Below are 21546 nucleotides of genomic sequence, written 5' to 3' on the forward strand. Positions count from 1 at the left end.
GTATTTATCAGCTGCAGGGGTATATGTTCATCCTGCCTCTCACCAGACAACCTCATCATGTTGTGAAGACATTTTGTCTTTGACACTCCCACCCACTGCAGTGAGATGGCTGTGAGAAACCTGAACTCTGCAGAGTGCTTGGTGTGTTCCAGTAGGAAAGCAGATCAACAGAATGTGCATGTGTGCATCATCAACAAGGATTTGTTGGGTGAAAGAAAGAAAACAATACAGTGACCTGTTAATGGCAAAAGTGAGAAGCACAGGCATTTATTTACACGTTACCACCAACCGTCTTGTTTATTGGGAAATGGCCAGTTTACACTGAAGAGGGATGTGTGCAGGAATATATTAACTGTGCCTCCAAGCTCCTGATTAGATGCAGTTTGGTAGATGTGTGTATCTTGACTCAAAGCACCACAAACAGACAAGTCTTCCTCTCAAACATGTGTTTGCTGCTCTCTAGGGGGCATTCAGTGTAAGACAGCTTGATGCAGAAGGAACAAACACCACATACACATGTGCAAGTCAAGCATATTATATTACAAATAAATATATTTCTTCCACAAAGAATATCTAAAACATATCATTAATCATGATTTACAGTTGAGCGCAGTCGCAAGTCAGGACATTTGGCGTCGGGGGGGAGTGAACCACCTGGATCCTGTGGCAGGTCATGGTCTGTAGTCTCTGAATCACATCCAGCAGCAGTGGACTGGGCTGAGACGGGCTGTCCAGAATCTCCAGGCGCTCCAGATGTTGCAGCTGCTGCAGGCTGACAAGGTCACTCTCTGGCACCCACTGGTGTCTAGAAGGAGCAAGGACATCAACACAACGATGTAAGTAGAAGTGGAATTAAGACCATTTGTGCAAAGAACCCTTAAGATAATCTTAAATAAAAAACAACAAGATCTTAATGTTACACTGTATTTAAGCTACTGAGATGTTATTGCTGCACTATTGTAGGCTATTTTTTTGTTTTGTTCACCAAACATGGTAGCTGAGATGTGGCCAGTGAATAAAGACTGTTCATTGACTCTGACCACTGAAATACTGCAGAACAACAAACTTCTGCAGTAGTTTCAATATGCACTATCTGTACGTCGGTTTGGATAAAAGCATCAGTGTCAACTCAGATTAAATGTAACGTAAGATCACTTCACCGAATTTTGAGTGTCCTCAGCTTGGGGAACAGTTTGGGAATGGTTCTGATGATGTTGCCATAACTGTTACTGTAGCCTCGTGGTTCCAGATGGAGGTAGGTGAGATCTGGGACCCGGGTAGCCAGAGTTTGCAGGTCCACTGTCTCCACCTTCACTCGTAAGGTCAGACTGGTCAAACTGCCTGGGACTGAGTCGCCATATTTCTGTACATCCGGGCCGTCTGAAAGACAACAACCCAACAGATAAAGACCCATACACTAAAGGATACAATGCAGCCCCCATACAAGACGTTACAGATTTCTCTGGTTCATTTGGCCATTTGACCCTTCAAAGCCAATTTCCTACCCTGCTGTGCAGGCATTCTAAATAGAGGACAGAAGGGAGCAGTGTCAGCACAAGGTCAACCAGGTAACCTCCATCACGTTTCTCCAACACTCCAGCAAACAACTCACCGATGATGCTCAGGGAGGTCAGGCCAGGCAGAGAAGTCAGCCATGTAGCCTGCCTTCTGTCTTCATAATTGTCCACTACACAAGCATTGTAGAACACTGCTAGGCTCCGCAAAGATGCCAGTCCCACAAAGGCATTCTGGGAGAGAGTGGGATCAGTATAGTCCAGGATCTCTAAGCTGGTCAGGGCTGGTCCCATTTGAGGTCTGTCTTCTGGATCCAGGGCGAATAAAAAAGCTCAGCATTAGTCAGCATTTGTATTGTATTGTAGAATGTATACAGCGTTTTAACAAAAAATCTTAGGGTACTTATGTTCAGATAAATTACTAGAGACAAAGGTTTGACTTTGGTTTGTACAAACTTTGTCTCACCTGAGGACTCTCTTTGTTTTCCAGGACATAAGTAGTCATCTGGTAGAGTACCAAACATTCTTCCCATTCTCAGAGACAGGTGCTTTAAGTGAGGCAGATGAGTGAGAATGTCATGGAATGTGTCCTTTGGTGTAGGGAAGCGTTGCATGTGATAGGACAAAGATGTCAGATTGCTAAACGTGGTCACCACATTAACGATTTCAGACCTTTGGGCACAGACTTCACACACAGTGAAATGGGTCAACTGTAGGGGGGTAGTCATGCGATCATAGGCTCGAGTGAAACGGCAACGCCTTATGGACAAGCTCCTCAAATCTGGAAATCCATTTAAAATCTCATTTATTTCCTTTACGAATCCGTCCTCTATGACGATGGTGGCTAGTGTTGGAAGACAACGACGTAGCTGTTTCCAGTCTTTGAAACTTGCACTTCGCACTACCACACTGCTGGTCTTTCGGCGCCGAAGTATAGTCCAGAACTCCGGGCTGTAGGCGCAGAGTTTCTTCAGCACAACCGTTTCATTTCTCCACAGGGACCAGTGGTCTACTAGGCGTTTGAAATACTTGCAGCATGAGCGAATGCGCAGCTTGTCCGATTTTGACAGCAATCTGAACACGTGAACCCATACCTCTGAAGGGAGTTGAGATGCTGCAAGTGGTGGCATAACGATACGAACTGAATCATAAAAAAGCAAGTGTGTCTACTCATTCGCAAGCAAATGTGTTATGATTGCAGATAAAGCAAATATATTCCTTGTCTTTGAGAAAACAAATCCAGTATGTAGTCCTTTCCATGTCTATGCTTTCTATGCTTTAGAACTTTTGCTAGACCCGGATGTTGTAGCGGATATGATGCAAGAGGAAGTAGAATGGTATTAAATTCAAAATTTGTAGGCGGGAGTTGAGGGGTAAGTTCCATACATTTTCTAAATGTGTCACTATTTCTTTTTAAAAGTCAAGTTACCGTTTTACATTGATATACTGTTTTACACAGCGAATGATCACTTAGTACTTAGTAGCTATATTTTTATTATTAAAGATTAGATAAAGAAGTCCACCGTTACCTATTCCCTGTTACCAACAGCTAACCAGGTAGCTTGCTAGCTAAGCTAGTAGCTTGCTGACAAATGGCCTGGGACCACAGTGTTAACAGCATGAAAGTGCTCATGCCCTCTCTTACATTTGGAACAGGTACATGAGACAAACTTCAGTGGATTATGGATCTAACGAAGACAACGAAAAAATGCCAACGTTAGGGATGTAATACAACCAGGTCGATCTAATCAAAACCACAGTCGCCACAGAAGAGCGATTTTTTCACATTCAACCCACAGCATTGGGCAAAACAACAGACCCACCTATTTAGACTCTGCACCCAAAGACATGAACACCTCTTATGTTCTTCTAACACCTAACAACAATGTTTGCATGTCAACCAAGGCCATGTACAATGGCCAGATAAACAACCCACCCGTGAGCCATGTGAACAGAGGCAACACCTCCATAGGCCAGGGCGTCTTGTACCCTCTTAGCTCTACTATGGCTGATGACCACTCACTGGTGTGTGGGGACCCTGTGCTCTATCCCCCCCTCAAAACACAGAACAGTCACAGGCCACCGTTTGAATCCCCAGCCAAGGCCTTTGCCAGGCTGAAGGCTAAAGTGCTGAAAGAGCAGATGTGTAAGGAGACTGAGAGCAAGCTTTGTTCTAGAGACAGGGACACCCAAGATCGAGGGCTTCTTTCTCCCAAGAAGAGGCAGCATCCATGGACTATAGCTGAGCTGAAAGAGAACCAGAGTGCCTCATTCTACCCCTATGAGGCTGAGACCCTCACCCTCTCACCAACTCGTTCCCCCCCAAAAGCCTTCTCCCTTCCGTTCTCAAACTTCAGCTCTAAAGACCTCCCCCTTTCCTCCCCTGGTAAGGATATGGGGAGAGTGTTCAAGACTGTCAACAGATTGTCCCCAAGGAAGCAGATACTGGGGGCATCGCCTATGAAGGCCCGCCCCCTGGCTAGCTCCATGGAACAGCAGGGGACAGCCCTGGAGGGGCACGTCCTCAGGGCATCCTGCAGCGCCACACCGGCGAAGGTACAACCTCCAAGTTTTAAATCCTTTGGTAGCCATGCAGGAGGTCTATCTGGAGACGTTGATATTATGGAAAATGGGCATACACAAACCACATGCTGGAGCTCCAGTGGTAAGATATTTTTGCTAAAACTCTCATTTCACTTATTACAATGTACTGTCTGGATATCAACAGTGGAGAGGTCTTGGGCATGTGCATCTACTATTGAACCTAAAAAAAGTCTCTAATACCCTAACACAACTGTGTCATTTCCCCAGAACCCTTTGCTTTGGGTTCTCCAGCTAAGATGTTTGCTTCGATGAAGGCGCGGCAGAGGCAGAAGGAGCAGATGGGAACCTGCATAGTCAGCAGCAGCACCCAGGGGCCCAGGAGAGGAGGTAAGGGTGGAACAATAACAGGAAGTGTGGAACATCGGCTTGTGTTTATTAAAAAGTCTAAGACCTGGAAAGGCAACCTAGGGTCCTCTCTGCCAGCGGTCCGCTCTGTATGTAAAGGCTATTCAGAAGGCTGCACTGATCTTAGGTTAGCTTAACTCTCATACTCTGAGATGCTAAGATGAAATGGGACATCAGGACTTTTGTTCATTAAAGATAGAGAAGGGTATAACGTAGTGGTAGAGCAATTTACTGCAAATCGAGAGTTTGCAGGTTCAAATTCCCCTCTGTACATCCCTTTGGATTAAAGTGTTTGCTCAATGATTACATGATAGAATCCCTTCTTCTTCCTGTCTCTCCTTGTCTGTTTTTAGGCAATGTTGCATTGCGTTGCCGGTCCAGCTCCACCCCTATCCCCCAGGAAACAGATGAGGACACCAGTTTGGACGCAGCTAGTAGCATTGCAGGCACTGCCTTCACCGCTCCCTCCAGTGTGGGTGTCGCAGACAGCCAGTATGAGTCTGACATAGACGAGGGGCCTTTGGCCCCCCGCCCAACACTGGTGGACGACCCACTGCTTCACGCCTCCCCTAGGATATCCATCCCGAAGAAATGCCAAGCACTGTTCCTGTCCAAGGGCATAGCAGAAGCCACAGGGAGAAGACACTGGCAGGATAGCGATGTAAACAGACACAGCTTCATCTCTCCAGTTGGCCCGAAATAGTTTGGCTTGAATGTGTACATGTGATAAAGCCTTCATTGTCCTCTGTGTTTCTTATGACAGGTGGAAGGGATCCACCTGAAGGAGTGGCTCCTGAGCTTCAACGGGCGTGGCCTGTTTGTAGACGGACTCCGCAGGTAGGCAGGTCATTTAAGGGGCTATTACACATGGGACGATATTTTGTGTAATAATTGCAGTGGTATTTCATGCCACTCTTGGTTTGATAAACAGTGGCTGTTTATCTTCCGTTTGACCTCGATAATAACCCAGCGACACTTTAGATCGACACGCATATTGTCTTGTGTGCTCCTGTCAGGGATAACAGCATGCAGTGGCATAGTAATGTCATCACTGAGAGGGTCTCCAGTAACGTGGTGAAGACTGTTTCCGGAAACACCTACGTCTTGGTGGGCAAGATGGCCCTGGACAGAACCACCAGTACGGCACACACTTGCACACAGACAATATACAGTATATAGCAAACACTGTACATAGCCGACTCTAAATAAACGATTGGAAACGCTGTGTATTCATAGTCCATTGCAGCATGCTGTATATTGTGTTGTTACACATGCTGACTCTGTCCATTTCCAATGTTCTCCATCAGTATTACCAAGATGGCTGCAGAAGAAGTTTATGTTTGGCTTCCCCCTGAAATGGAAGATGTACTTTGATCAGTTCCTATCTGAATCTCAACAGTAAGTCACAGTATTACAAGGTTGCATTGAATAGTAAATATAAATATTTTTTTCCCTACACACATTTGAGTGATTGTCTTCACTTGGTAGGGGTATCAACTGTGTGTGGATGTAACTGATTGGATGGTGTCTATAGTTTGGGTTCAGACAACACCAGAGGCCAGACCACGACTCAGAGATCAATCAGCCTTTCTGCCACGCCCAAGTCTGCCAGACCTCAGAAAGCCAGGACCCCAAGGTCAGGTGAGTTACATGTGAGACCGATCATCATCAGTCCGGACTGGTTCCCTGCTGCAACAATCCAGTCCCTCATACACTTCAACCTGGGTCCTCTGTTCCTCATTTCATCTTCCTGCTTTGCCCCCCCCCCCTTCCCTCCCTTCCCCCCCAGTTCCAGTTTGTCCAACCAGCACCCACGATCTGACCGGAGGAGCTAAGGTGTCGCGTAGTGGCCGGGTGATCAAACCCCCCCTGGAGTACTGGAAGGGAGGGCGGATCATACTGGATGCAAACATGAACGTTACTGTGCTCCAAGGTTACGAAACTTCCATCTGTGAACCGGTAAGGCTTTCCTAGTGTTGTACGTCTGACCTGTGCTGCACACACATATGTCTTGAAGGATGGTAAAGATATTGATCTGTAGTACTAGTTTGACAAAATAGCTGTGTGAGGGAGTCATCTCCTGACTTCCAGGTTTCCCTGTCATGAGTTGTGATGATGTTCATGTCCCTGTTGACTCAGAGTGTAAACACAACTGTGGCCAAAGAGAAGGCCAAAAAACCTGCCCAAGTGTTCCTCCCCTTGCCAGACGGTAGGTCCACATCTGTGTGTGTGTGTGTGTGTGATGTTGTTCCTTTGGTGTGTTTTGTGCACGTGTAAGATTCTGTCGTGTGTGTGCCCTTCAGACTCCAGTGATCAAGAGGATGTGGTCCTAGTGAGGAAGGTGAAGATGGCCCACAGGCCTCAGCGCTCTAGATCTAACCCTGAGAAGGAACCGTCTCACACCAACACTTCTCAAGGCTGCCTCCTTCAACCGCGGATCTTCAGTCTGCCACCTCAGACGGCTGAAGTTGTCATTCACCCAGACCATACGTCCCAACCCCTAGCCCCACCCCAGCGTCGCTCCCAGCGGAACGCTGGCAGACAGAGCAGCGAGGAAGACTCCAGACCCTCCGGAGCGACGAGGAAGCCCCAGAGCGTTCGGACGGAACCTCCCAACGTCACACACAGCAAACGGACCAACCAGAAGAAGAAGAAGGAGAAGAGTGATTCTGGTCAGGCGGAGCAGCGGGATGTAGAGAGGGAGGCGGGGAGGCGTGCACACAGCCAGAGCACGGCTGATGCCTTAAGGAGGAGCCGCAGGGGTCACGACCTCAGGGAGGTGCCGTCTGAATCTGAGAGCAATCTTACTTCAACATCGCTCCGCAGCAGAAAGAAGTACAACAGGGTTCTAAATTCAGATTCCGAGACCCAGTGCAGTCAGGTATCCCTGTCCAATTGTTCATTCAAATTCTCTGAAGACGAGGACATGTCGCTGAGGAGTAAGAGGGGCAACAGCCAGAAACCAAAAGTTGTTGCCAAGAAAAAAACTGCTCCAAGAAGTCAAGCTCTGCATAAGCCGGAACCCGAGTTCCAGCCTCAGGTGGAGAAGAGGGAGGCGGGGAGGCGTGCACACAGCCAGAGCGCGCTTGCTGCTGTAAGGAGGAGACGTAGGGGTCGTGACCTGGAGGTGTCGACTGAATCTGATAGCAATTTCACTTCAACAAAGCTCCGCAGCAGGAAGGAGTACAGCAGGGTTCTATATTCAGATTCCGAGACCCAGTGCAGTCAGGTATCCCTGTCCAATCATTCATTTAAATTCTCTGAAGACGAGGACATGTCGCTGAGGAGTAAGAGGGGCAAGAGCCAGAAACCAAAAGCCGTCACCAAAGACAAGGCCAAGACCAAGGCTAAAACCAAGTCACCACCTGAGCAGGTCCAGGTGGACAAGCAGAGCACCAGGGTGAAGAAAAGCAGAGCTGGAGCCTCAGCAAACCCTCAAGAGGAGGATGACGACAGGTGGACAGAGGCAGAACTCCGAAAATTGCGCGAGTAAGTCTCGTACCGTCTACAATGCCTCTTGGGAGATGACGCATCGAGAGTAGCTGCATGACTCCTGTGTTTGTGTTTCCCAGGACGGTGACTTCCTTCCCCAAACACATGGGTAGTTTCTGGCTGAACGTAGCGATGGCGGTGGGTACCAGGTCAGCTGAGGAGTGTCAGGAGCAGTATTCAGCACAGAGAAGCTGCCCAGCCTCCTCTGTCAAGCCCAGGAAGAAGGAGGGCCCAGCCGCAAAGAAGGACCCAGGTAGGCTTTGCCGAGATACAAGCCTGCATCTGCTGAGTGCATCTGCTGAGGGAGTCAGATGGCTGAGTGGTGAGGGAGTCGGGCTAGTAATCAGGAGGTTGCCGGATCGATTCCCCGCCCCGCAAATATGACGTTGTGTCCTTGGGCAAGGCACTTCACCCTACTTGCCTCGGGGGGAATGTCCCTGTACTTACTGTAAGTCGCTCTGGATAAGAGCGTCTGCTAAATGACTAAATGTAAATCTTATAATGTAGGGAACGGGAGAAATAAAAGACAAAAGGTGTTTGGTAGGTGCAAAGTGGGGTTTTGAAATGTGACTGTATCTCGTATCGTCTGTGTATATCTGACAACACATTTGTCGTAGTGTTAGTTCAGTTGTCATTTGTGTGACGTCGTGTCCCTCACGAGCAGTTCTGATGACGTCGTCTCCCTGTGTAGTGGTGGAACCTCAGATCACAGCCAAGGTGGGTACTCTGAAGAGGAAGCAGCAAATTCGCAACTTCCTGGAGCACATGCCCAAAGACGACCACGATGACATCTTCACCAGTTCACCCATGCAGAACAAACGAGTCAAGGTGGGCAGGGGTCTCTTTTATTACAGTAAGAGCACCTTCTCCTGATCCATTGCTGAACACATTTAAGAGACTCCAACCAGTGTGTGTTGACGGCTGTCGGCCAAGAGGTCTCTGAGCTCACCAGGTTACAGATCACACACCACGAGGGGAAGGTCGTGTTCGCATTTCCCGTATATTTCCGCCTCATTCTAAATGTGTGTACGTCTGTTCTGTCGTTCTGCAGCTGCCCACCGCTTCCCCCAGCTGGGGCGAAAGTGTGTTCATGTCTTCAGGCCAGGACCCCCAGACCCCCTGCTCAGCCAGCTTTCCCACTGTCAAGACACCGCAGTGTCTTCACATCACCCCTGGCATGATGGGCTCGGTCAACAAGTGAGAATGTTTAGAAATTCCATGCAGCTCTCCCATAATCACAGGCAGCTATGCTTGAATGATATAGGTGAAACAGTTTGAGTGTGAGGTGTGGTTGAAACACTGTTCTGGATCTTCTGGTTTTTGGAAGCTGGGCTTATATGAATCCTTTTTTTAATTTTATAATATTTTTTTATTTTTAGAAATGATGATAAGTACATCTACCAGCTCCAGAAGAGGATGAAGACAAGCCAAGCCAAGGTCTACAAATACGTCCGCACATCTAAGGTATGAGTTTACAAAAGGCCACTATCGTAAGGCATACCACCAGATTATGATATACTGTTGTTCTTGGTATATCAAAGCTATATATTATGTATTTTATATTGACGTGTCTATGAAAATAGACAAGACCTTTTGACTTTTGTTAGACCACATATTTAAATTTAAGATTCCTATATGATTATTGTATGCATCTTCCTGCCAAAGCAAATTCCTTGTCTGTGCAAACTTTCATGGCGAATAAATCCCATTCTGATTCTGACATCTATCTATTGTGTTGAATTACCTAGTTTTTTTCTCGAATTATTCGTCCACAGAAGTTCACACCGACTCCGCCAGTAAAACGTGCTGTGAAAAGATGTGATATTCCAGGTGTGTGTCAAATACAATAACATTTATTTAGAATGCCAACCTGAACGGTTTCTTTATTATTGACTTGTCTGTTTGTTTGTTTGTTTCAGAGGAGAATGATTCGTTTGTGATCAGGGAGATGTTCCCAGATGAGAGTCGAGTTTCAGATGAAGATGAAGAAGAGGATTACTACTTTGATGATGACTGAACATACAGATGAATTACAATTCTCTTTTATCTTTTTAATCGCAGTATTTCAAATTTTTTAATTGTGTCTGATCATATAATCTGGGGATTGATGACTAAAAATGTATTCTGTCTAATACTTGCGCTGTAATAAAATTGTGTTTTATTATAGTGATTTTTGCTGTCAAGTTGACCTCACAGCTAGTTATGTTTTTGATTTCTATAAGCCATCTGTAAATGTCTCGTTGATATTTTTGTTTCACTTTGTTTCTTGTTCTAAACTAGATGGATAGATGTCTAGGTGGATGTGTTTTTCAAATACATGTATATTTCGTACTTTAAAAACTAAATTTTATTGTTCCGTACACCACTGCATATCCCAATCTGAATCAGATCTAACTAAGGGATTTTGATGATCGAGGCCGTTTCAATAAATTTGCACGAGACAGAACTTCTTGCTAAATGACACGTACACACCCACCCTAATCACGTGACAGACGTTTTTTCCTGTCATGTGATGACCCACCACAAGGAAAACAGACTAGCAGACCGTCTGAATCAAAGGTTCAAATAAACGACTCCTGACAAAGGAATAGATTCATGTTTCCATGATGAAGATTTTGTAAGTGTTACAAGACTTGAAAGTTTGTTGTTGTGGAACTATTGTTATAGTACAAGTCTATAAACTTTAGCAGATGCAAGTTGCTAGCTACACCAACAAGCTAATGAAATGACCTAGTAAACTTCGAAGTCTGTTCTTTGTTTACATCGAGACATTGTAGTGTGCCAGTGTAATTTATACGTAACAGTGGTCATGTATTATGTACAATATATACTCAGTGTATATGGTTGTCATTTAAGCATGTTGGTATTTGTTATCCTTTATGTAGACTAGAGGTCAAACCTTAAGAATTTTCTGTATGGATGGTTCCTAACCCTACCTTCTGTATTTTAACACCTTGTTTCTACATACCAGAATATCCATCTGCGCACTAATTTGCTGCTCGTTCGTTGTAGCTGAGCACCTCGAAGCTGACCAAGACATCATGTAAGCATACAAGCCTGATACTGGTGGAACATTAATAGATATGAGACCTTGGTCGATTAGATCAGTACAAAATATCTGACATTTTTTTGTTTCATTTGCACCACTGCCATTGCTACAATAGGACAAATCTAGTGATTTCATTACACTGTGTAAGATAACGGCTCCAAGGATATGTCGGGGTTTGCAAATGACTGAAATCTAAAGCTATGTGTGTAGACTCTGGTACAACTCGTTCTGTTTCTGGCAGAATCCCAGGGGAATGGACTCATGTGGGCAGGGTGGATCCCTATGAGCATTTGGAGCTGACCTTTGCCTTGAAGCAGCAGAATGTTAACCTTCTGGAACAGCAGCTCAGAGCTGTGTCAGACCCTGACTCAGCACAATACGGTGAGGCGCATACTTATGCTACAAGCTCCATCCATCACACACCATTTTCAGATTTGAGTTAATGAAAGGCCTTTCACTTCTGTTACTCATAGGGAAGCACCTGACTCTGAAGGAGGTGGCCTCATTGGTCCGCCCTTCCCAGGTGACCCACAAGGTTGTACGTAATTGGCTGCAGATGCACGGAATCCGAGACTGTTTCACTGTTGAGACTGAGGACTTCCTCCAGTGCCCCATGACTGCTGGGTAAGGAACTTCTCTAAAATAGCCACTGATCGTTTTCCCACCTAAAACTGCTAACTAGTTTCTCATTGAGGAACTGAGAGAGAGGATATGTATATGTAAGCATACACGTGTTACAACCTAACATAATTTCCTGAACACATTTACCTTAGGGAAGATGGTGGGCTGAAGTCCACACTATACCCTGGCTTTTCTTCATTGTTGACTCCTTTTCCAGGGTGGCAGAGATGCTGCTTCCAGGAAGTGAGTTCCACCGCTACGCTAGAGACGGGCAGACCGTGGTGAGGTCCCCCTCCCGGTACAAGGTCCACCCGGCCGTTCACCCCCACCTGGACTTTGGTGAGCTCCGAACCACTGCCTCTGATGGTGTGAGTTGAAGGTGTCAGCACACTGGTGTTGTCTGCTAACAACCAGGCCTCACGATCACATCTGCTTTTAATCCACAAAGAGATGCCTGAGATGTCCACATCCTTTGCTGTTGCATGATGAATCCTTACTACTTATTGTTTATAGCTGGGTCGGCTGAACTGTTTGTGTCTGTCTCAAAGGATCAAAGAGACGGGTCAGGTTGTGACCTGACTAAGGGTGTGTCTGTGCAGTGACATTCTTTTCTTTCACAGTGGGCGGGCTCCACCGCTTCCCACCCGAGGGGCAGGGCCTCAGTGAGTTCCTGGCCCAAAAGAGGCGCTCCGGGCAAGGGTTCCATCTGGGAGTGACACCTAGCACCCTGAGGAGCCGCTACAACCTCACAGCTGCTGACGTGGGATCTGCTTCCAACAACAGCCAGGCTGTGGCCCAGGTACTGTTAGTACAGGAATTCGTCATTCACTTTCTGAATAAATAAAAATAATCTGTTCATTTCTGTGGATGATATTATCCAAAGCAACATGCAGTCATGGGGGATTTGAACCTGCTACCTCTTGACTTGCAACCAAATGCTCTATCGCTATCCAAAGTCTCACTTAGGAAGGGTCAGGCAATGTCACTGATGAATCATTTGATATTAGATGGGATTTGATCATTGTGCTTTCCTCCCTCAGTTTCTGGAGCAGTACTACCATCCTGCTGACCTGGCAGAGTTTATGACCATGTTTGGGAATGGGTTCCAGCACCTGTCCAAGGTGGACCGTGTGGTGGGCCAGCAGGGTGGGGGCAAGGCAGGCCTGGAGGCCAGTCTGGATGTGGAGTACATCATGAGCACTGGAGCCAACATCTCCACCTGGGTCTTCACCAACCCCGGTACGGTCTAACTGCTAGAAGATACTCTTGGAATTTATTCTCAACGTTGAATCTTTTTACTCAAAAGAGTTCATGATCCTGATCTTTCTCTTCTCCTCCCAGGTCGCCATGAGACCCAGGAGCCGTTTCTCCTGTGGATGGTGTTGCTCAGCAACATGTCCTCTCTGCCCTGGGTCCATACTATCAGCTACGGAGACGACGAGGACAGCCTGTCCTCCGCCTACATGAACCGCATCAACACTGAGTTCATGAAGTCTGGCGTCAGAGGGCTCTCCATACTGTTCGCCTCAGGTCAGACAGAGCCTGCATGGCCTTTTAACCCTGACATGTGTTCCCTCCCATGGGGTCCCCTCACAACTCGAGGAGACGGCTGACCAGTCATGGTCAAATCTGGGGCATCATGTAAACAAGGACACATGGGAGGGAACTATGCTTTCTGTGGACAGTTGCTCGGTTCTAGTATTGGGGTTGAATGTGCATGTAAACCGGGGACAGCATACGGGCGAGTGGTTCTTTTTAACGGGATCTGTCTCTGTCACGACTTGGCTGACAGTGTGCAGTTGATGCAGACGTTTTGGGGACTTTAGTAGGAGACAAGGCCTCAAACTCCATGGCAACGTCATTGAGTTAGTGTGGAAATGCACGCTTTGGGGTCAGATAAAGATGTGGCTTTGAAATGTGAACGCAACACTTTTTACATTTAGTATACAGGGTGGTATGGTGGATTAATACCTTGACGTGGAATACATAAATAAAATACAATGTTCTGTGACATTGGGGTTACTCAGTCAAAGCTGTAATTGTTAGATGCTGTGTTAACGTTTTGATCCTTGTCCTAGGTGATAGTGGGGCTGGCTGTAGACACATGACCAAGGGGCAAAACTCCTTCAGACCTAGCTTCCCTGCCTCTAGGTGAGCCCTGTACTAAGACACTAAGCCCTGTACTAAGACAGCACTGGAATACGTTTGGTATTTTATAAATTGAGTTTTTTGATTGAAGGTGATTTCCCAGTTTTCAAATTTGAGGATTGAGTGTTTCCCAGAAATCCTTTTTGGTTCATCTGTGGTACTGTTTCTGTGTTGTCTGGTAGCCCCTATGTGACCACAGTGGGTGGAACCTCATTCAAAAACCCGTTCAAGCTGACCTATGAGGTGACAGACTACATCAGTGGAGGAGGATTCAGCAATGTGTTCGCCATGCCTGACTACCAGGTAGAGTCCTGACCAAAGCAAGATTTATTTGAAAAAATTAAATAATTGTCTACTGACTTTCAGACTCAGCCCTATGGCAGGCCAGTTCAGGTGACTAATGTGTTACTTCAGCGTTTCTATGTTTTCCTCTCTAGCTGGTGTAAGTGCATGTTGACCATGATGGTCACCAACCCTGTATGTGTTTCTCCTATTTTACTGTGTCTCTGTCCTCCTGTAGGTCAGTGCAGTGCAGAGCTACCTGAAGGGGGTGGCCGGCCTGCCCCCACAGACCTACTTCAACACCAGTGGGCGGGCCTACCCCGATCTGGCCGCCCTGTCTGACAACTACTGGGTGGTCACCAACAGAGTGCCGATCCCCTGGGTGTCTGGAACCTCGGTAAGCAGGAAGCTTCTCTTCAGGCTCCTGTTTGATCTCTCTGAGATGCAATCTTTCTTTCCTTGAAAAATAGCTAATGTATCATGCATAGATTGGTGCAAGCTTAGATCTCCACATGGTTTTACCCAACCAGACATTTTGGAATGGGTATTTTCTTGAGGAGTGGAGGAGGTATGGTTGCATTTGGCTTTTTGAGAGAATTCAGGAGGAAGATCGCCCAGCCTGAAAACCAGCCCTGGGCAGGACTAATATCTTGCTTTCATGTAACTGGTATTTACTGGTATTATATTTTGTGTGTTTATCTCCAGGCCTCCACTCCTGTGGTGGGAGGAATTTTGTCTCTGATTAACGACCAGCGCCTGCAGAAGGGCCTTCCTGCTCTGGGCTTCCTCAACCCTCGCCTCTACCAGCTGAAGGGACAGGGTTTGTTTGACGTAAGAATCATTATCATGAAGCAGAATCTTCTTCAGTCAGACAAGCCTCTAAATCCTCACCCTAAGTCGCTTTTCCACCGCATGGTACCGGAGTTTAAAATGTGTATATTTGTGAGGGATGTCCCACTTCTATACAGACACTCACCACATTGGGAATAAAGTAGTCTTGTCTAAACTCTCCCATCTCTCAGGTCATCGAGGGCTGTCAACTGGGCTGCCTGGATGAGCAGGTGCAGGGGAAGGGCTTCTGTGCGGCCCCATCTTGGGACCCCGTCACTGGCTGGGGAACGCCCAACTACCCTCCCCTGCTGGCTGCCCTTGAGAAGGACTGAACCATCTGCCAAATGCACATTGGGTCCTGCTGTTTCATCCCCTATTAACTACTAAGACCAGTAGTATATCTGAGATGTATGGAAGATGGCAATTCCTGGCTTTCACTTGCTCTCCAAGTGGCTAGGTTTAACTGCCACCCTATTGGTTACCTTACCCGTTAGATATTTTCCGATATTAACAATTGCTTAGCAGGCAGAACTTGGGGGTTAATTTGGGTTGAGTGGCAGTCTGTTACTGCAGCTGTCAGCCAGTCTGCAGCTGAAGCCGTGTTAAACATGTCCCCTCTCTTTACCTGCCCCACACAGGACTACTGCCTCCAGAGTTTGAAAAATAGAGGTTCTGGTGGTTCCATAAACATGGATCTTGAATGTATTTTTATGCAATATCATATTCTCTGAAGAATGTGTTAATCCCAAACATTTTTATATATGTGAGACCGTTGACCAGATTTAGTCAAGCATGGATCCTTCTACTCAGGTTGTGTAATTCTCACGAAGGAGATTCTTTTTTTTGTTTTTAAGATTTAGATTTCTGGTCTCATATCAGCAACACAATTCTAGTCTACATGAATCACGGTACTTCTATATCTGATGTTTTAACATAATCATGTTCATGCATGTTACACCCTTTCATTCTGTGGAATGTGAACTTTGTTTAGTAGGTCAATAAGAAAGGAAGGTTGTCCTGTTGTGCCAATGCTGTTCAACTACCAAATACTGCCTGGTGAATTTTGATTCGCTCAACACATTTATTCAGCATTAGTCGATCAACCAGCATCATTGCACTGATTTATTATTTTTAAAAGACAAATTACCATGCACTATGTGAAAAACTGCCTTTGTGGTTTGTGAACACTGAATACAATTATTTTCAACTTTGTCAAGTGTGTTCATCTTTTGTGTGTAGCCTGTTAAGATACATGGTGCTATCTCGTATTTATAAGTTTACTATTTTCTATCTGGGATCTGCTTTGTCATTCATACAAGTCTCCTCCGCAAAGAACTAAAGCCATATAATCCCAACTGTTAAGCATGTCACCATAGCAATCCCATTGTTATACATGCAGTCACCATAACCATTGTCTTTAAGATCAGCCATGTCTTTATTCAGATTTGGGAGCCAATAGAAATAGTCCCTTTCAAGAACCAACAGATCAGAGGAAGTGTCACATTCAAAACGGCATCAGAACAAGTCTAATCATCTATCACATACCCACACCTGAAGTCTCTACACACATCGCATTCTCAGAAACACACATCCTAGAAGGAGCTTGCTAGGGACCCTTGGGTTCTGTATAGGCCTTATGAAGTGGGGGAAGTCAATATTAGCATGGGTTAGTGCAGGTTGGACAATACATTCTCACAATGCAACTGAGCACCATGTCTGGTTGAGTTGAACAGAAAAAAAGAGGGTGTGCTGTAATCAACAGACATGACAGATGTTTTTTTTTTTTTGCATCTGACAGTGCAATGGGAAAAGAATGGTTTTAATTAATCTGTTAACACTAGGTAAATCACATTACTACTATCTACATGATTCCAATATATCTGTACGTTACAATTATACAAAATGAAGGTCTGTAGAGATCACCCCATATCCCTCCAAAGCAACTGTCTGTAAAACATTGGGAGGTACAACCACTGCCAAATCTCCCCCATAAGGAGACGTCACAGATTTCACTTCTCAAGGAAAAATATACATACATAATACCACTAAGCTTATGCCAAAAGAAGTGTACAATATGCACACTTAGGAAAAGTACAAAATTAAAAAGCAATTAATTAAATTTGACTATGCTGATGGATGGTTAGACTAGACTTTAGGCTCTTCCCGGCTGAAGTAGAAATAAAGAAAGTTGTCATCTTTCAGATCCAAGAATTCCGTTCACATCTTCACAAGAAGAAACCGTCATCTTTTCTCTCAGGGAGCTTGGTGGCTGGGAGGAGGGGGGGGAGGAGGGTGGAAGGTGGGTTCTGCGTCATCTCAAGAGTGCCTCATTATTACCACCACACATATCAAAAAGTCTTAAGGTCATTCTCTCATAAAACATTTTTTTCCTTCTTCTAGAAACGATACAAAGGGGGAATTTCATCATATCTCTGAAGAGGACACAGGACGATGCTGTGGTAGTGGGGCATGGAAAGGGGGGGGGGGGGGTAGAGGGGCGCAGTGGCATGTCCCTGCCAAGGCTGGCTCACTGATTGTTTTTAGCTTTGGCATGTGTGAGGATGTGGGATTTGAGGTTGGTGGACTGAGCAAACTTTTTGTTGCAGCCGTCAAACGGGCAGACGTACGGCCGGTCACCAGTGTGAATGCGCACGTGCGTGCGCAAGTTAAAGTCCAGAGAGAAGCGCTTCCCACAGCCTTCAAACGTACACTGCAAAGGGGGAGAGGAGAGGATAAAGAGTTAGGCTAGTCAAGCTGTACTGTTGGGGTGACAATCTGAAGTTGCCTTCAGAAAGCTGGAAGGTGTACGTGTGGCTCAAACCACATATATAGACTGAAACAAAGAGCTGAATTTGAGAAGAGACCAAATTGTACTTTTTTTTCTTTTTCTTTCTTCCTCTCCACAGAACAACATGCTGGCTACTACATGAGAATCCGGAGATTCCTCCTTAAGGAGGCGAAATGCCTGACAGACCTGGAAGGGTTTCTCTCCGGTGTGAACCAGCTGATGTCTTTTTAACTTGGAGCTCTCTACGAAGGCCTTGCCACACTCAGCACACACATGTACCCGTGGCCCGTGGGTGTGCAGGTGCTTCCTCATCGCTGAGTTGTCCCTGAACATCTTAGTGCAGCCCTGAGGAGACACAAACAGTACACATTTTAGCCTCAAAATCATATTTACCGTAATTTTCGGACTATAAGCCGCGCATTTTGTACCATTTTTCGGCCCAGCGGCTTATATAATGGTGCGGCTAATCTATTGATTTTAACAGCTAGCGGCTATCGGTTGATAAATGGGAGCTTCCTCAAGCAGCCATCTCTTTCCCGACAATCCCCTCTGTGCACGAACCCTAACATATGGTAATTAAACATTACCATACAACAACACCTGCGGCTTATAGTCCAGTGCGGCTTATATATGTACACATCATTCAATTTAGCTGCTTCGGCTTATATAACGGTGCGCCTTATAATCCGAACATTAAGGTATATATATATATAAAAAAGGTCATAAAATAATGTAAAACAAAAACACACACACCCCCATTGACATACCACCACCTAGTGGCATTTCTGAACAACAAGTGTTGTCAGATAAAGTTCCATTCTTTTGAAGGGGTCCATTCATACACACAGATCCTTTGATGCCAGACTGTTTAATACGAATCCATAGGCTGTTAGATCATGGCCAGAACCAGAGAAAAAAAAACTAAACCCCACAATGTTCCTTTACTACAATAAGGTTTTGGACATGGACATTCAGAATCCCTGTTCCTGTATGTTGAAAACACACTCACTTTGTGGGGACAGGCTATCGTCCTGGGAGCATCGTCTTCTTTGATCTTCCGTGGTTTCATCCTGAGAGCCAGATATAACACACCATTAAACAAACATATAATAATTCCTCACACCTTAGTACCCCCAGAATAATGTAAATGGAAAGTTGTCATACAAATTTGGTATCCCGTTTATACATTTCACTCATTTACCAGACGCTTTTATCCAAAGCAACATAGAAATAACAAAAATTACACTATAAATAATAAGAATCATGTCAATCAATCCATGTCCCATCTTACCTACTGTAAGTCGCTCTGGATAAAAGCGTCTGCTAAATGACTAAAAAAAAAAGACTAAATGTAATGTACCTGGCAAACTCTGCCAGCTGTTTGGGGTCTGACAGGTCAATGCCTGGGATGCCTCCTGGGGGAAGCTTCTTTCCTGTCATGTACTCTGAGTAGTCTGGAGGGGAGTTCTCCCCGATTATCTGCTCCTCATGGTCTATGTCCTTCTTGTCATCTAAGAGAAAATTAAAATGGGAGTTACAATGGGCCCAAGAGGTAAAGAGAAGCACACACAGATAGACAGGAGAGCCAACATTACAATATAATACACATCTATCATTTGAATCATGGACCATATCTTTGTATCTAGTAAATGATTGCCGGTAGTTTTTGTTCCCGTTATCTGGTAGATATACTAAACTTGGTTCATTTAAGACTGTGATTGGAAAACCTAAAGCTAACGCCACGAACAGAGCAAAGCAGCCCTATTCTAGTCATTTAGAGTTTGATTCACTGTAGACACCACTGGCACAGTGTCTTAGGGGGTGTGTCTAGTTTAAATCATTGCAAGGGGTTTCCTAACGCTTTATAGGTGATTTTATTGGAAATCACACATTTTGGTATAAACCACTACAAGAAACCAACAACAAGAAACCAACAACAAGAAACCACTAATTGAGTGTAATAAACTACGTGAATGCCGAATGCATTTGATAAATCAATGCACGTCTATTGATACCATAAATGTGTGTAGCTTTACATCAGGCTTATCAATTATAGGAAGCTGTTTGAAAGCATTGTACATCCCATGACTTTTCCCCGTGACTAGAAACTTTTAGAAACCTCACTGATTGATTAGACGGACAAAACAGCGTTTGAAAACGTTAAGATCAACGGAAACTACACGATCGGTTTCAAGCACATCACGTGAATTTGAAAAAGAACATGAAGACTTTTTTTCATTCCAGCTTCTAAAAACAAACGACTGAACTGGTGCATCGTGTATTTTATCAGTCTACAAGTCATCAGTCTGCTATCTCAGTTAACTACCGTGGCGTGGCTAAGCTAACGGGAGCAATTACTAAGGCGTCGAGTATTGTGACAGCTCAACCCTCCCCCCGCTCCTCAGACTCAGAGGCCCCAATGCTAGAACTGCGCCACAGCGGCCTAGTCCCGGAGCCAGCAGCAGCGCGCTCGCTCTCCCACTCGCCGCCATCTTCCCCGGCCAAATCAACGCCATTTTTTCGGGCGGCCATACTGGACCGGGGGAACATGGCGGCGCCCAGCAACACATAAAACATGGCTTCCCATAAAAACAAAAACATTTCGAATGGACTGCATCTTGTTCTCAATTCGAAACTATTCGAAATCCAACATGCGTTCGTTGGAGGACAACGCCCGCTCGAGGCCCTGTCACACAGGGCACAAACACTGAGAACAATGCGAGTACCCAGCTTGCAAGAATTCACAACCACCTCTCAACTTACCCGATGCCCACATCGTGACTGAAAACTCTCCCTCCAAAGTCTTTATCTGAACTTGTTTCTGCTCCCATTTTCTCCCACTTGCTTCTGATCCACCCAAATAGCTCTTTTTGCCCGCTCTCTTCCCGCTTCCCCCTTTCTTCATCCGCCCCGCCGAGCTCTTCCCAGCTACAGTCACCAGAGTCTGTTCGATGTAGTCCTCTTCTACTGCCGGTACCGGGATAAGGATCTGATCCTCATAACCGTCGTCCGCATGTAGGTCCGAATCATCTTCACCTACTACCTCTTCTCGGGTTTGCACCAAAATAACCTCTTGGTGATGGTGAAGCGAATGTGGATCATCTGTGTCGAGAGGTTGTAAAGCGATCATAGGCTGATGTTCATCGTCGTCTCCAACAACTGTTGTCTCGATAGTCTCCACTTCTATTTCATGAAGCTCCACTATCTCAGCTGGCATCTCCGACCCATCCGTTTCTATGTACAGGGTATCGCCTGATGCCATGTCGAAAACCCCGTCTATTTCTCCCACTTTCAATGTTTTGTACAGCTGTCTTCCCCTCTTTTGCAGCCTTCCTCCTTCTTCGACAACACAAACTCTACTCTAGTCTACTCTCGTCGCCACTGGGCTCCAGTTAGATGCTCTCGCGAGAGTACACTAGTAGTAACAAACCATACTTTACATTAAATATATACATAACAAATATCTCTTTCCTTTTTTTGTCACGATTTAGGAGTATTTGTACACTAATGGATAGTGTGTATGTTCGTGCATTATAGGATGCCATATTAACCCATCCTATGAATAACTATTTAAATGTAAATACATTTAAATGGTGTGATTTTGTTCTCTCTTTAAGGTTGCACCCCAGTGTCAGTGGCTTTCAAGTACATGTTAGGAGATAATGTAGCCGTCTGGCGAGCCCTCAGCATCACCTCTTGAGCTGGGCAAGCAAATTGCTGAAATAGTTCTTGCTTTTCAAAAATAAAATAACTCTAGCCATCTTATTATAAAGTTTGTGACAAATTATTTTGTTTTGTTTTATGTCTTTCTGAATATTTGTTTTATATTTATGTTGTTTTAGCAAAACTTGGATTCATATACATTTATTCAT

General features: G+C 45.3%; 4 protein-coding genes across 5 annotated transcripts; 2 read left to right on the forward strand and 2 right to left on the reverse strand.

Moving 5' to 3' along the window:
- Positions 1-266: 266 nt before the first annotated feature.
- im:7136021 lies at positions 267-2644 on the reverse strand. 2 transcript variants are annotated; one of them, XM_047047435.1, is made up of 4 exons: positions 1981-2644; positions 1613-1819; positions 1161-1380; positions 267-805 (listed from the first exon to the last, which is right to left on the reverse strand). In XM_047047435.1, exons 1-4 carry the CDS (start codon positions 2642-2644, stop codon positions 598-600), a joined length of 1299 nt encoding a protein of 432 aa, XP_046903391.1. In that variant the 3' UTR covers positions 267-597. The 2 variants fall into 2 exon arrangements, with proteins under 2 accessions (XP_046903391.1, XP_046903383.1); XM_047047427.1 differs by having other exon boundaries at positions 1613-1822.
- A 163-nt stretch (positions 2645-2807) lies between these two features.
- Positions 2808-10334, forward strand: mis18bp1 (MIS18 binding protein 1). Its single transcript, XM_047047399.1, has 17 exons — positions 2808-2887; positions 3171-4179; positions 4326-4445; positions 4817-5124; positions 5227-5300; positions 5480-5601; positions 5771-5861; positions 5998-6104; positions 6253-6422; positions 6603-6672; positions 6767-7952; positions 8036-8208; positions 8647-8783; positions 9007-9152; positions 9335-9419; positions 9731-9785; positions 9875-10334. Exons 2-17 carry the CDS (start codon positions 3363-3365, stop codon positions 9970-9972), a joined length of 3759 nt encoding a protein of 1252 aa, XP_046903355.1. The 5' UTR covers positions 2808-2887; positions 3171-3362; the 3' UTR covers positions 9973-10334.
- Positions 10335-10442: 108 nt separating this feature from the next.
- On the forward strand, positions 10443-16097 carry tpp1 (tripeptidyl peptidase I). The gene is made up of 13 exons (XM_047047415.1): positions 10443-10572; positions 10927-10998; positions 11246-11385; positions 11478-11628; positions 11843-11964; positions 12246-12424; positions 12666-12864; positions 12967-13155; positions 13704-13776; positions 13956-14076; positions 14294-14452; positions 14761-14886; positions 15078-16097. Exons 1-13 carry the CDS (start codon positions 10559-10561, stop codon positions 15216-15218), a joined length of 1686 nt encoding a protein of 561 aa, XP_046903371.1. The 5' UTR covers positions 10443-10558; the 3' UTR covers positions 15219-16097.
- A 205-nt stretch (positions 16098-16302) lies between these two features.
- On the reverse strand, positions 16303-21056 carry yy1a (YY1 transcription factor a). Its single transcript, XM_047047445.1, has 5 exons — positions 20438-21056; positions 19035-19185; positions 18684-18744; positions 17861-18019; positions 16303-17596 (listed from the first exon to the last, which is right to left on the reverse strand). Exons 1-5 carry the CDS (start codon positions 20934-20936, stop codon positions 17414-17416), a joined length of 1053 nt encoding a protein of 350 aa, XP_046903401.1. The 5' UTR covers positions 20937-21056; the 3' UTR covers positions 16303-17413.
- Between the last annotated feature and the right edge of the window lie 490 nt (positions 21057-21546).

This window comes from Hypomesus transpacificus, chromosome 3, assembly GCF_021917145.1.
Source record: "Hypomesus transpacificus isolate Combined female chromosome 3, fHypTra1, whole genome shotgun sequence".
Classification (NCBI taxonomy): domain Eukaryota; kingdom Metazoa; phylum Chordata; class Actinopteri; order Osmeriformes; family Osmeridae; genus Hypomesus; species Hypomesus transpacificus.

Coding starts and splice junctions, on each gene's coding strand:
- tpp1 (XM_047047415.1), top strand. Junction 11,629..11,842: donor CAGTGCCCCATGACTGCTGG/GTAAGGAACTTC, acceptor CTCCTTTTCCAG/GGTGGCAGAGATGCTGCTTC. Junction 13,777..13,955: donor CCTAGCTTCCCTGCCTCTAG/GTGAGCCCTGTA, acceptor GTTGTCTGGTAG/CCCCTATGTGACCACAGTGG.
- mis18bp1 (XM_047047399.1), top strand. CDS start 3,363: ATGAACACCTCTTATGTTCTTCTAACACCTAACAACAATGTTTGCATG. Junction 4,446..4,816: donor CCAGGGGCCCAGGAGAGGAG/GTAAGGGTGGAA, acceptor GTCTGTTTTTAG/GCAATGTTGCATTGCGTTGC. Junction 6,423..6,602: donor AAACTTCCATCTGTGAACCG/GTAAGGCTTTCC, acceptor CTGTTGACTCAG/AGTGTAAACACAACTGTGGC.
- im:7136021 (XM_047047427.1), bottom strand. CDS start 2,644: ATGCCACCACTTGCAGCATCTCAACTCCCTTCAGAGGTATGGGTTCAC. Junction 1,381..1,612: donor GACCTCCCTGAGCATCATCG/GTGAGTTGTTTG, acceptor GTTGTCTTTCAG/ACGGCCCGGATGTACAGAAA. Junction 806..1,160: donor CTGAGGACACTCAAAATTCG/GTGAAGTGATCT, acceptor TGCTCCTTCTAG/ACACCAGTGGGTGCCAGAGA.
- yy1a (XM_047047445.1), bottom strand. CDS start 20,936: ATGGCATCAGGCGATACCCTGTACATAGAAACGGATGGGTCGGAGATG. Junction 19,186..20,437: donor AGTCACGATGTGGGCATCGG/GTAAGTTGAGAG, acceptor ATTTTCTCTTAG/ATGACAAGAAGGACATAGAC. Junction 18,020..18,683: donor CGATAGCCTGTCCCCACAAA/GTGAGTGTGTTT, acceptor GTGTCTCCTCAG/GGCTGCACTAAGATGTTCAG.